The sequence below is a fragment of the Staurois parvus genome, unplaced genomic scaffold (genome assembly GCF_062004578.1).
Source record: "Staurois parvus isolate SC_StPar_1 unplaced genomic scaffold, SC_StPar_1.0 ptg000468l, whole genome shotgun sequence".
In the NCBI taxonomy this organism is placed as follows: Eukaryota; Metazoa; Chordata; class Amphibia; order Anura; family Ranidae; genus Staurois; species Staurois parvus.
This window is the reverse complement of record NW_028318264.1, coordinates 2,687,350-2,702,853: the sequence shown is the minus strand read 5'-3', so window position 1 is coordinate 2,702,853 and position 15,504 is coordinate 2,687,350. Positions and strand designations below refer to the sequence as shown.

The 15,504-nt window shown below is 39.8% G+C and overlaps 1 protein-coding gene across 11 annotated transcripts in view; it reads left to right on the top strand.

The window, feature by feature from the left end:
• Positions 1-15,504, top strand: part of LOC149452722 (poly(rC)-binding protein 3-like) — a 1,138,846-nt gene that overhangs the window by 1,049,259 nt on the left and 74,083 nt on the right. For all 11 annotated transcript variants that reach the window (XM_089689053.1, XM_089689056.1, XM_089689055.1 and 8 more), the window contains 3 exons: positions 504-527; positions 631-663; positions 9,569-9,685. In XM_089689053.1, the coding sequence (XP_089545179.1) occupies positions 504-527; positions 631-663; positions 9,569-9,685 (174 nt within the window). The remainder of the gene's footprint in view (positions 1-503; positions 528-630; positions 664-9,568; positions 9,686-15,504) is intronic.

The following is a 15,504-nucleotide window of genomic DNA, read 5'->3' as shown; positions in this document are numbered from 1 at the left end:
ACAGATGATCCAATTAGGACACGTCTCCACCCAACTCCTCCTCCATCAAGAAACGTTCTTTCACTGAAAACACTGCTTGTAACACAACCTGTAAGTTGAGGCAATAATCCTGTGACTGATCAGAAACTTCCCCATTCACAGATCATGTTACAAGCAGTAATTGGTGAAAGAACGATTCTCACTGGTGGAGGAACAAGTGGGCATGTCCTTGAAGCATCTGTACCGCTGTTCTACCTGAAGCTGTTAACCATTACAGCACCAGAAGTTCAGAAGGAGGACAGATATCCCTGCTCAAATTTTTTTCAGGATCTACTGTATCTGCCTGAACAAATGGGACATTACAGGTAAGTGATGCAAATAAAACTGCAGGGAATTTTTTTCAGCTAAAATTCAGCTTTAAGAAGTGTTCCAAGCTGCGAAAAATATATTTCAATTAAACATGAAGGGGCATTGTATGTTTCATTATTTTCATCCAGAATGACTCCTTTCTTTGTTTCTTACAGGAGGTTGGAAGCATCATTGGGAAGGTCAGTACAGTATAAATTATTTTTGTGATTGTTCTGTAGAATTCCAAGCTTTCCCGGCCCTAACCATTGCTTCTTTTTTATTCTGATTTTGTTTCCAAAACAGAAAGGTGAGACGGTTAAGAAGATGAGAGAGGAGGTAAGAATAAGAAATGTCAGTGCATCCTTCTCAATTTCTGTCAGAAGACAATGTTTACGTTTCCTCCGAATATTTTATACTGTATTGGAAAGGTGTAACAGTGTCACTCAGTGGCTGCAAATATTATTTCAGCTCTTATCTGTCAAAGGGGTTTTATTTGTGCAGCTGGCAGAAAAGTATCTTTTATCCCATCGCTCACTTACAGGTTAATAATGATATTGTACAATTAGTAATGGTCGTGTTTTCGTTTTAATTGGTATACTATATTTTGGTGAAGACTTTGCTTTTTAAGTACAGGTAAATAAAAAGTTGAAAGAATTACTCTACTAAACACTAAATATATCTAAATGGAACACCTAAAACCCCAGAGCAAAAGCAAAAGAATAATAAACCTTCATGTGAAAAAATACACTATTTATGTAATCCCCATAGCTCTGGGAAGATTATTCATGAGAAAGTGTATAAAGGCTACATTCAGCTTTCATAACTTTTTACGTTTTTCACCCATGTTCAGCAGCCCTTGAACCGGTTGTGACAGTGAGCAGGGAATCTTCTACCTGCACCCATTGTCATCATTTAAAAAGAGCACAGCTGAGTGGGGCTCCACCCATCCAGACGTGTCATTCATTCACAGAGTTCTGTGAATGAATGAACTACAGCTATCATGAACCATTGTGGCTGATGGCTTGTAGTTCGCAATGAACTGCAAGGGCGTCGGTGAGTACTTAATTGATTTTTCCTGCAATTCAGTAACTGCCTGTCCATACAAAAAAATATACCTCTTCTTCTATGAACCAACAGAATTACTGTTGGTTACTTTTCTTACTTTGCTTCATGTGCCAGTCCTGATGATGCATTAGTGGATGCCTGTTCAAGGGGATGAGTTGATTAGAATATTAATAGACTTGTGAGCTTCAGAAACTCAGACAAAATTGATTTAGAGAACTAAACTACTTTTTTATGTGTTTTTTTAGCTTTTCTTCTACATGGGGCAAAGCAAACTAATTCACCTTTTTTAGCCTTCCCTAACAGCGTATACTTACTTTCTTTTTACTCTTCACTGCTTCTCATTAAGCTATTGGAAAGTCCTGTGTAAGCTATGACTATGGACTTCTGCATGGCAGCACTGATTGGTCCAGCACTGTCACACAGAATGAGTCACATGCTGCTCCATACCTGAAAGTATTAGATATTTCATTTAGCTTCACAAAGGAGCTGAACTGAGTTGAAAGAGGGAGAAGGCTAAAGTTAAGAATATGTGAGGACAATGGACACAAGGTGATTGTTAACTTGAAAATCTGTACTGAAAAAACAAGTAAGAATCCATCGCAAAGCTTTTCTTTTGAAAATGCTGTTTATTTATAGAGACTTTAATACTTTCCAAGTCTCTTTCCCAGTAGAGGTATGCAGTATTTTTAGGGGGTCAGCAATGGAATCCTCTGAATTTTTTTTAGTACAGGTTTCCTTTTACAGAACTATAGTCAAATCTGTGTTGTGTTCTGGAGTATACAAGTATAATTTTCCCAGCACATGATTTTCTTTGGTGTGCCACAATCCAAACCTGTAGAGCGTTAAATGGCTACTGCTCTGTAATTCACATGAAATCTGTTTCCCATGGAGGCAATAATGGCCTGTGTCTAATAATGGAATAATCAAAAAGTGTCTTCACAAAGTAAATTGCAATTTGAACAAGTTCGTTTATATTTAATCAAATTCGCTGTAATCAGAGTAAGGGGAAAAAAAAACAGTGGCCGCAAGGAAAACTCCACTAGTTTCAATTATAAAACCTACAGAAAGTACATCAAGTGTAATGACTTAAAAAGCTCCACGAGGGTAATTACATTTTTTGGGAAACAGCATTGTAAAACAGAATAACTCAGAACAAGACCTCCAATAGTTCTATTGGTTTGTTTTAATGTGGATAGAAACAAGATGGGCTATTAAATACCTTTTTAATTATTTAAGCATAGAATAGAAAATCAATGGAAGACACAAACCTTGCATAGCTCTGTAGGACAGAAATGTGTCGTCTTTCTTTACACAGATATGACACATTTTATCCATATACACAGTTTTCTTGTGCTAACTTTAATTTCTAATTTAGGGTTAGGGAGCCTCGATTATCAAGTCAGCAATCATCATGCTTTCCTCTTATTTGTACTGAGATTTCAGATTTTATACTCAAAGGTGTGAGTTAATAAAAAGATTAGATTTGCTGGACGGCTGACTTGGCCTGAAATGTAGGCAGAAGTGGTAGTCTATATAGGGCACAGCACCCATCCCTCCCTTGCCCCTCTCCATACCCAAACCTACAATGGTCTACAATGTAAATTCAGCTCCACTGCTTTATCACTCATCTCATAAAATAGGACACCCAGGTATTAGTTTATGTCCCATCTACTTATCTTTGCATACCTCCAACCTACTTTCCTTTCAGTAGTGGGGAGTGTTACCTGAACTCCTGCTTCTGGATTGACTTAAACTGGCCAATAAAGAATGGAGAGTTCAATGAACTTCTCCAATTACTAGAGCATACCAGGAGAAATGAACCCTTCAGAGCTGCCCTTATCCCACCAACTTGGCAATATCAGTCTTTTTATGATGGGGTAGAATTTATATTTTTAGAAAGCCACTTGAGGCCTGGGGTGGTGGGGAAGTGACAGAGTCACTTCAACAAGTCACCTAAAAACAAAGGCATTGTGGACAATTGCCAACATTGGCATTCTCATAGTCTTGCAGCCATCCTGAAAGAAATTTGTAACAAATTAATTTGCCTAGAAACATGACCCCTGTAGAAGCTAGGGAACATCGATGACATGGTACATAAAGGAGCCTAGAATTGCAGGCAAAATGGCTTCCATATCAACATGGTATAAACAATGAGTGGTTAAATGACATCACACTTTTCTAGTTCTTAGAATATGTCACCAAATTATTATTTTAAGTATGACACTGACATGTGGCTCTAATTTCAATTGCTATGATATAATGTTGGTAGTGTGTGTAGAATCATGCTGTCTTGGCAGTGCCAACCTAATAGCATCATGGGCTCCTGGGCAAAGTAAAGCACTGGGGCCCCTACCAGCCTACATTAGATGTTCCCCTCACAGTGCCCCCTTACATAAGGTGTCCCCATCACAGTGTCCTCTTACATCAGGTTCCCCCATCACAGTGCCCCCATACATCAGGTGTCCCCATCAGTGTCCCCTTACATCAGGTTCCCAATCACAATGCCCATATACAGTATATCAGGTGTCCCCAGCCTGTACTAGGTGTTCCCATACATCAGGTGACCCCTTAACAGTGTCCCCATATATCAGGGGTCTCCAGTCACAGTGTCCCCATACATCAGGTGTCTCCAGTCACAGTGTCCCCATACATCAGGTGTCTCCAGTCACAGTGTCCCCATACATCAGGTGTCTCCAGTCACAGTGTCCCCATACAACAGGTGTCTCCAGTCACAGTGTCCCCATACAACAGGTGCTCCTATAAAAGTGTCCTTATACATCAGATATCCCCAATAACGGTGTCCCTGTACATCAGGTGTCCCTATAACAGTGTCCCCATACATCAGGTGTCCCTATAACAGTGTTCCCATACATCAGGTGTCCCCATAACAGTGTCCCCACACATCAGGAGTTCCTATAACAGTGTCCCCATACATCAGGTACTCCCATACATCAGGTATCCCCTTAAAAGTGTCCCCATACCGCACGTGTTCCTAGAACAGTGTCCCCATATATCAGGTGCACCTATACATTAGGTGTTCCTGTAACAGTGTCCCCATACATCAGGTGTTCCCATAACAATGCCCCTATTAATCAGGTGCTCTTATACACTGTACCCCCATACATCAGGTGTCTCCAGAATAGTGTCCCCATACACCAGGTGTCCCCATTACAGTGCCCCCATACATCAGGTGTTCCTATAACAGTGTCCCCGTATACCAGGTGTCCCCATACATCAGGCTTTCTTATAACAGTGTCCCCTTACATCAGGTGTCCCCATAACAGTTTCCCCCTACATCAGGTGTCTCCATACATCAGGCGTCCAACAGGTGTCCCTATACATCAGGTGTTGTGCCCCCCCCCCTTGCACTCACAGATCACATGCTGTTTCCACCTTCCATAAAGGCAGCTCCTCATTCCTTTCCTGTGCTGAGACTGAGGTGAGTTCTCAGTGCTGGCTTTCTTCTGCCCCCTGCATAGAATGAATTAAGGTAAAAAAAAAAAAAAGCCTTGAAGCTTTAGAACCACTTTAAATCTGAACTCTGTAATTGAAGGAGAGGCTAGTCACATGACTTTGACAAGTCATGCAATCAGCCAGTAAATTGGAGATATGATGAGCACATTGTATGCACCTTACTTACTCCTCCTTTCTTATTCATCACACAAAAGCAATGTTTCAGAGCCAATACACTAGTTTCTTTACCAGACAAAAGTGATGCTGATGGAAAAGCGTATATATTCTTCAGAATGCTGCTTGTGTTCAGCATACAATGTGCTGCTTATAATCTACAATTTACTGTTACTTGGATAATGGCACCAACCAGTATAAATAATTTCAATACTTGCCATTATGAGGCCAAATTTGTCTGGAGTGCACCACACTCCCTTCTACATTATACATTTGCAGAGCTCTTTATAAAGCAGTGCTATCATTGCATTAAGGCTATACCACTGCATTATGAAAGGATTCCATAGTGTGTTTTATAGTCTCCTCAGTGTGCTCCTTATGCGATTTGCTTTGAAATATTTCCTATTTATTATGATTAAAATCATATGTTTAAAGGTTAAGTTCACCTTTAAAAAAAAAATAATAAATGCACGTTTTTTTCAGGTTAAAAAATGTGCATTTTCGAATTTTTTCTTAGTAGCCTGTAAAGCATTGCACCCGCAATCAGCAGATCACGGGTGCAATCTCTGACTCCTGCAGACTGTCAGTGTAGCTGTCTGCCTTTAGCTCCGATATGGGCAGGCAGTTACTGAATGATAGGAAGCTCAATGGACTACCAGAGTACTCACCAGTGCCCTCACACCTCATTGAGAACTAAAAGGCTGACAGAACTTGTAGGAATTATTTCAATGAACTGTGAATTCATGATGTGGCCATGTGTGCGGAACCCCTCACATCCACACTCTTTTCAAATTCTGACAGCGGATGTGGGGAGAAGTTCTCCAGCCCTGGGGAGGGGGGGGATTGTAGGAGCAGGAACACGTTACATGTTACACCCTAAAAATTTAACATTTTTCCAAAGGTGAACTTATCCTTTAACAATTATTTCTTGAAACATTGCCACTAATAAATACAGAAAATAGATACCAGACCACTATAGATTACCAATAAAATAGATTACATGGATATTTCAAAGCTGGCAACAGGTGGGACAAAAGGGAGAATGCGTGTTTTTTTTTACAAATAGAGATTTCTTTTGGTGGTATCTAATCACCACTGTTTTTTTTTTATTTTTTGCGCTATAACGAAAAAAGACTGAAAATTTTGAAAAAAGCGCATATATTTCTTCGTTTCTGTTGTAACATTTTGCAAATAAATAATCTTTGTACACAAATTTAGGCCAAAATGTATTCTGCTACTTGTCTTTGGTGAAAATAATCCAAATCAGTGTTTATTATTTAGTTGGTATGAAACTATAGTATATATCTAAAAATTGATAAATCGTGATGTATTGACGGCTGATCTAATTTCTTGTGGCCCAAAAACACCAGGACAGTACAAATACTTGCAAAATGACCACATTTTGGAAAGTAGACAGTTTGAGGTATTTAGTAAGAGGCATAGCGAGTTTTCTGAAGTTGTAATTTTTGATCATAATTTTTTTTTTGCATACTGTCACCAAAGCAGTACAGCGACATCATATACCTGGTGTGGAGGTGATCAACATATATATACTATACTTTTTTTTTTAACATACTGGCAACAGTATGTTAAAAAAAAATACAAACTTTTTTAAAACTTTTACATTTTTTTTCTTTTTCTTATTTATTACTTTTTTTCTGTTTTTGCTATTTTTTTTTCTACTTCTGTGACCAGAGTAATACGATGGTACCATAGCAACATTGTATTACTCTGGGCAAGTGATCAGTATTATTTTTTTTACACATTATGATTGCTTATACCAACAAATTACATGTTATAAGCAAGCATTTTTACTGAATTAAACTGATTAATTCAGTAGTTTTTATTGTGATCAGCTATGATTGGCCATAGCTGATCACATGCTACAGATGGGCTGTGATTAGCCCAGTCTGTTCATGTGATCATTGTGACCAATCACAGCTCGTGGCACAGTTGTAAAATGGCATGAAATGAAGCCATTCATTATTTACAACTGTCATGTGATCTGCTGTGATTAGTCACAGTGATCACGTGACACTGGCAGCGGGCCAGTGTAGTGACATGTTATCGGCCATATCCATTGGACACAGCTGGTGACAGATCAAGCCTGTGTGCATGCGAGGCACGATCCTGGGAGGATGTCGTGTGATGTCCTCCCAGGATAACAGGGTTCCCACTTGGCCATCATTGTACAATAGGCAGAAAAACATTAAAAGGCACAATCCTATTTCAGGAATCAATTGCATGTGACTCTAATCAAGAACATACCATTCATTACAGCAAAACAAAATACCAAGGACACAAAATCCAGCAAAAAGTAATAATAATTGCTAGACCAATGTGTTACTACCTTTTTGACCATGGAAAATCATGCGGGATGTGGAGGTTGTTGGAGTGGTTAATTCAGTGTGGATTAAGCTGGCCAAATATGTAACAGAGTAACTGTGAGACATCCATAGATTAACACATGCATGCTAAACATCTTGAATGAATGAATTTCCTGCTGCCAGCTGTCAAAATACGTGTGGCTGTAATAATACCCGAACAATGACTGTAGCCGGTGGTCTGCTTTTTCATCAAACAGCAATAGACCTGATTTAACTGGCAGACAGAAATTGATCAGTATTTTGCAGAGGCTGTGCATGTTCTTACTGATCAAAACTGTCCTTCCCCTGGACAATTTTTTATCAAACTCTTATTAAGAATTAAGAGACTGCAGAAAGTCAAGCAGTGTAAAAATGAGCAGTGGCAGGGCATTTTTTAATCAGGGAGAATTGGCCATAATGTAACAAAAAAGTGAGTATAGGCCGGTGTTTTACTACTAACATTAAGATGGCTCCAAATTGCTAGAGACAGTAAAAACAGGCTTTACTACTAGAATTAAAATACTGCAGAGATTAAAGCAGTATAAAATTTACTAGCAAAAGGAAAAGCATGAGCAACCTTGCCGGTGCAAAGTGAATGTAAGTAATCAGGGGCGGACTGACCATTTGGAAACTCGGGCACTGCCCGAGGGCCTGGGGGTCAGTAAGGGGCCCCATGAGATGCCCCTGGTACCTTTTTCATAGGCTTTTTGAGTTTGGGAAAGGACACAGGGGCCCCATGATCCCCTATTGCCCGGGGCCCCATGAGTTGTCAGTCCGCACCTGTAAGTAATATAAGGTGAGGTGGTTTAGGTGAGCCCCAGCCCCAAGAACAGATGTGAATGGCCAACCCAAGTTTAAAAAAGCCCCATCAACATAAAATAAAAATACCACCCCTGAAACAACAAGAGCCCACTTTATTTTTAAGAGAAGACTTGCCGCACAAAGAAAAAGCAATATACCCTAGGTAAAAGTGGCCATAGACTTCAAATCAATCACAACAGAAAATTAAATACAAAAAAAAAAATAAAAAAGAGCAAAAGAAAAAGGCAGCAAAGGGGTTGATTACCCAAATAACTAGCGGTCAGAATTAAAGCACAACTTCCTAAGTGACCCTAGAACTCTCAATACATAGTTTTTCTGCATTCCCTATGTTTTTGATACATTGGCATATCAAAATACCCGCTTATTGGCCTTTCTAAGCCTGCTGTCCATAGTTTAAAGACCGTACAGTACATTATGGTTTAAAAACATTCTCCCAGGTGAACCGACACATATTCTTCCTGGGACTGCACATTTTGAATCCACAGGATTCAGCTCAAACCCATGGCAGTGATGAACCTGAACCTCATTCCTAGTCAACAACCCTAGCCTCCACTGCAAGCCTCTGTTCTTCCTTTGCATTGTCCTGAGCCTGAATACCAACATATAAAGTGTAACAATATACTGTATATAGAGAGACAAATCAAACAATATTTGGAAACGTCAAGTAATATATCTTAAATTATTTGAACATCCTTACAGGATGCCCAAAGTACCCCTTACTTTAGTGTATCAAATTGTTTTTCCTGCATTCCTGCTGTTTTCTTTGGGCTTTAGCACTGATTTATAGTTTCCAATAACATGTCAGTGTTGTTTGTTATTGCAGCATCCCTGACATTAATGCTTATATACCTTCTTCCACTACAGCATTGTTAATGTCTATCTTCCATCGGTGACAGACATTCACTTTACGCTTCCACCTTGTTTGGGAGTGGCATTGAAGCTTGTAACTTTCTATGTCACCCGTGACTCAGTGATTGCCAGGGGCGGACTGACCATTTGGAAACTTGGGCGCTGCCCGAGGGCCCAGGGTCAGTAGGGGGCCCCATGAGATGCCCCTGGTACCTTTTTCAAAGGCTTTTTTGAGTTTGGGCAAGGACACAGGGGCCCCATGATCCCCTATTGCCCGGGGGCCCCATGAGTTGTCAGTCCGCCCCTGGTGACAGCTGTTGCATAAGAGTGCATTAGTCATATTCAATGGTGTGACTACTGTGCAAAAATACAAGAGGACACTTATTCATGAAAAGAGCCATGTCCTTTGTGGAGAATTTCCTTTTTGATTGAACTGATATTTAACATTCAGATGGACTAAGTATGAATAATGTATACTTAGTAATTGTTTTTTATTTTACTTTGGATTACAGAGTGGTGCGCGAATCAACATATCAGAAGGGTCCTGCCCTGAACGAATTGTAACAATAACAGGACCAACAGATGCCATTTTTAAAGCATTTTCAATGATTGCACTAAAATTTGAAGAGGTAAGTAATAGTTACATGACTTACTTCATTTTTTTTCCATATTAAAAAGGATATACCACTGAAAATATAAGAAGTTTAAAATATTCTCACCATAATTACCTACTGTATATATTATTACGTCTAAGCATTGAGGATCCTATAAATTGTTTCATTAATGGTCATTTTATTTTTATCTCTGTATTTATCTAAAGTGTTACTAAATCCAGAACCATACATTCACAGTATCTGGTCTCCCACAGTACACAGAGCATGGAAATGTAATTATCCTAGTAAAATAAACTGCTAAATACCTTTTCTCATCAGCAGTTAGAGCAGTCTTGTGGCTTCCATCACTGTTCAGCAGAGCACATGTTAAAGCTTGTGAAAGGAGTTTTATTTCTGCTCTAGGAGGATACATCATCCCTAACCTCTGTCTGGACAGTGCTGATTGGCCCTGTGCTGATCACATGCACTCTCCCAAGAAAAAAAAACCTCTCTAGCATTACACACCAAACTGAGCATATGCATAGTGTCTTCACACATATGTCTTTTCAGGCGATAAAAGGGAGATAAAGGGGAGGATCAGAAAAGTCAGGATCAAACAGCATTTTTATACAATGCAGAGGATTAACCCCTTAGGTTTCACAGTGAGTAAAACAAGCATGCTCTACTACATATACAGCCTGATTTTGCTGTTGTGGGTTTAGTAACACTTTAAATTAAAAAAAATAATAAATTGAAGCTTAGCAATCCTTAAATGTCCTGAGACTATCAGACAGAGGCAGCAGTCTTAGATATCACACTGTAGGTATGCAAATATGAGGCTCCAGGCAAAGGTTTGCCTAGGCACCTTCATCTACCAGGAAGTGTATTGCTATTTTTCATGATGAATTCTAGACAAAAAGTGCATTTCTCAGGGTACTGCTTAGGCACAGCACAATTAACATTTTAAATGTTCCTTATAACAGCCAATCTTCACTTTTTGGGTACAGGTCCACTTTAAAAGTGTACCCCCTGAGCATAGGAGTTTACAGTAGAATGACCATTTGCACAAAGTCACTATATTATGTCCTAAAGGCTCTTTTTCAGTGTATGTAGCCATGATTTTCTCAGAATTATTGTAACCTATATTTAATTAATTCTAGGATTCTAAGATTGTGCATAACACCTGTTTTTCATGTTAAAGTGCAAATGCTAAAATTGTATATTTTTATATTTTTTTTAAACTTTGTTTACAAAAGAAGTAAAAAAAATACAAAACTGAGAAAGAGTCACATATGTAAAGTAAAATAAGTGTGTGGTGGTGGTGGTGTTGTGGGGGGGGGGGGGGGGGGGGGGCTTTGATAAGGGCTAAAGTTAACCAAGGAGTTAATAAGGAAACATGTTGGTTATAAAACATAAAAATACATTTTGCTGGAATTGACATTATGAGCAGATGAAAGGACACCTCTTTGAAGCAGACTCAGGCAACCTTGTGAGACAAACCAGTTGTGTATTAATCGTCACTTATAGATGGCACCAGGGGTGGACTGACCATTTGGAAACTCGGGCACCGCCCGAGGGCCCGGGGTCAGTAGGGGGCCCCATGAGATGCCCCTGGTACCTTTTTCATAGGCTTTTTTGAGTTTGGGCAAGGACACAGGGGCCCCATTAACCCCTATTGCCCGGGGGCCCCATGAGTTGTCAGTCCACCCCTGGATGGCACTCTGCAGTCCAGGCACATTTTGCTCATTCATTGTACAGTTTCTTTGTGGAATAGCCCCTCCTCTTTCAGAACCCTGTACCCTGATGATGCCACCAATGCAATCCAGAAATCAGAGTGAGCGGGGTGTGTCTATCGAACTCCTGGAAGGCTAAAAGAACAATGTGTGTGGGCACTGTCATATTTTTTTCACTGATTTGCTTTGTCACATTAACCTGTGGAATCCTAGATATGCAAACTTTAGATATGAAATATACGTACATTTTAATCTGCATGGAAACACTGAACACAATACTTTGCAACAATATTGCAATACGTTTATGTGTGAAGACAGTAAATACTGCTTGCAGACTTCTTTCAGACAGGAGCTCTTGTCAATGCATCTAAGACACAGATTTGGACCCAGTACAGCCAAGCCAAACAAATTATACCAAGCAAAGCAGATGTTCCAGCAGGGGCACATTTATATTGTCATCTGTATATGTATCGACAGCTTTACAAGTTTCTCAGTGTTTAAAAATACAACCAAATTAAGTCTCACTCCCAGTGCAACCAACTAATGCCAATATTTAAAGAAAAGGAATTTACACTGCTCTACCCTGATAAAAGAGAAGCTCACCACACATCTCACCACATGTTGGTCATATATCAACAGATCAATGTTTTAAGTGCTCTATTTCTTCCTATCAACTCTCAGGTCATCACAATAATTCATTAAACAATTAATAATTCATTAAACAATTACCTCATTCCAAACCCATGCGATTACACCACTGAAAAACCAGGAAATATAGAGGTTAATCCCTAGGAAATGAGTGTAAATCACTCAACAGCAACAAAAAGTATAGTTTAATCAGATAAACGTAGCTTTCTTTTTTAGACAATGTATAAAACAGGAATATGGAGATCAAATGATTATTAAAAAGACACAGTCCAGTTCTTAAATAACCAATTTTATGTCCATGTCCTGATTATAAAACATTTTTAGTCTACTTGCATCACCTATCAATTCCTTGAGTTTCTTGTCAGCCACTAGGAGATGCACTACTACATCCAGCAAGTCTTCAACAGCACTGAGACAGTTATTTGCAGGCAGTGTACTTACCTTGGAATACTTCAGTTTATCAACCAGATACTCCTCACTCCATATCCACTGGTTGGTGTACCATAACAACTAGCAAGCCTTACACTATGTTAGACAATAGAGAGCCTCGGAGATACTGCAAAGGCTCAGTGATACTTACAAATCTACCTCCTGCCTAACAGTGTTAGGGGGCTATGCAGATGAATCCACATTGTACTGTCCAAGTGCCTGTGGCTGCCACACCTACTGCAGAGCTTAAAGTAGAACTAAAAGCAACACATTTTGTTTTAGTTTTGGCCAGAATGGAGTGGAATTAGAACACCTGTCAGATTGTTATTGCTGTCTGTGCCTGAATTAGGGATATTCACCCTCTCTATTTTTCTTCTTTACCATTATCATGCCAAATTATCAACCCAAATTTTGGGTTTTCACTAAAACAGGAACTGAGGGGATATCTTCCAATTGGGATACTAATTATGGTGACCCTAGTGGCACCCAGGGATTCACTTACCTTGGAGGGATTTCCTCTTGATTCTTGTTTTGCCTATGGGACTGTAAGTAAAGGAAAATCCCCCAATGGTACAGTGATGGCAAACATAAATTACTCACAGGGGTTATAACCCTCCCTTACTCTATCCAAACTGAAAAAAAAATTTGCTTTTAGTTCTACTTTTTCCACAAATTCTTCTCTCCAAAACACACAGACTGTGCAGTAGGAGGCACTCTACTGCCACCACCACTGGTGTCTCATCCAAACAATTCTGGGATTAGTGCAGTTATCTAATAAAAGAGAAATAGTATTTCTCATTGAATAGTATAAATAACTGACCTTTACTAAAAAAAAAGAAATATTAAAACGCTAAAAATCATCCAGACATATCCCTGGATTTCCCACAAGAGGCAGCACTTTATTAACGGCTATCATGGGTTACCATTGGTTACTGGTTCAAAACATTTTTGGTAATTTCTCGCTCTTTTCCTATACATTACGAAGGTCTTCTTCTTATAACTAATTCTTAGATTAACCCTCTCCTGTCTAACAGTGTGTTAGACCTTTGCAGTACAGATCAGATTAAAATTGCAGATTAAAGATAAATACAAAAAATAGCAATATGGTCTAATAAATAACCAGAATAAAATTATATCAACAGAGGTATTAAATTATAAATTTAAATACATATATATATATATATATATATATATGTATGACTATATAATGAACATTTCAATATGTTAAGATGCACTACGCTAATTTGCCACCTCAAATTTGCTGGTACATATAGCTTAATCCAACTCAGTCCCAATTCTGTAGATCAAACTAAAATTGCATCCAACAAATGAACCCCAAATAGATACATATAGATATGGTAAAGATAGTTAACCACTTGCCTACCGGGCACTTTTACCCCCTTCCTGCCCAGACCAATTTTCAGCGCTCTCATACTTTGAATGACAATTGCGCGGTCATGCAATACTGTACCCAAACTAAATTTTTATCCTTTTTTTAGACAAATAGAGCTTTCTTTTGGTGGTATTTGATCACCACTGGGGTTTTTATTTTTTGCTAAACAAACTAAAAAAAGACCAAAAATGTAGAAAAAAAAAGTTTTTCTTAGTTTCTGTTACAAAGATTTGTAAATAAGTAATTTTTCTCCTTCACTGATGGGCACTGATAGACTGCACCGATGAGGAGTCAGTGATGGGCACTGATAGGCTGCACTGATGGGCACTGATGAGGCGGCACTGTTAAGTGGCACTAATGGGCACTGTTAGATGGAACTGATGGGCGGTACTGATGGGCACAGTTAGGCAGCACTGATGGGCACTGATAGGTGGGACTAATGAGCACTGTTAGGTGGCACTGATGGGCATTGATAGGCGGCACTGTTAGGCAGCAATGATGGGCAGCACTGATAGGCAGCACTGATTAACTGATGGGCACTGATTGCCAGCACTGATGGGCACTATTGGCCACACTGATGGGGCTACACTGATCACCAGGATACTGATGATCAGTGCCATGATGAAAAGTTTAGATGTCCCCTTGCAAAAATGCATCTTACCGGCTCTCCTCTCCTCACGTGCTGTCAGCGTGAGGAGAAGACTACTGTTAACCGGCATTTCCTATTTACCAGGTGATCAGCTATGATTAGATGCAGCTGGTCACATGGTAAAAATGTCCGTGATTGGCCCATTCCATAGCCATGTGATCAGCTGTGTCCGAAGGACACAGCAATCACAGATCACATGCAGTGCATGCCCCAGGGGGCGCACAGGATACGCAGTTCTGGGAGGACGTCCATGGACGCCCTCCCAGAACTAGCCGACTGTGCTGTAGCTGTGGTCAGGAACTGGTTAAATATAAACACATTCAGTGAATTAAATGCTTACAAATTAAGGAACTACACTGAAATCATATATAATCAATCACAATGTTATTACTCACAACTTTGGGTGTAATGTCCCCAAACCTGATCATCCACTGGCCCTCTCTGTGATCCAACAGGTCACTGAGGTCCCCACCCTTCCAGATGACCTGTACCTGTTGTATTCAGGGACGGACTGACAACTCATGGGCCCCCCGGGCAATAGGGGATCATGGGGCCCCCACACCCAAAAAAGCCTATGAAAAAGCCAATAAAAGGTACCAGGGGCATCTCATGGGGCCCCTACTGACTCCGGGCCCTCGGGCTGTGCCCGAGTGCTCAAATGGTCAGTTTACCCCTGGTTGTATCACCAAACATTTCAATCATTTTGGGTCAGTATTATGACATTTCATGCCGATAATTAACTTTATGTTGCCTTAGTTTTTCCAAAACCCATACCTGCTTCACTAGACCACCATCTTTTTGATAACAAAACCAGATTCATGTACTATGAGCTGCATTGAAGTAATGATAACGTGCAGACATGTTCAAGAGCTCCAGGCACAATAGGTACAGCCATGATCTAAAGCAGGGGTCTCCAAACTCAAATCAACTCCAAATCAAAACAAAGGGCCAGTTTACTTCGAATATTAGGGGGGCTGGACTGTGGCCAGTGGGAGTAGAAAAT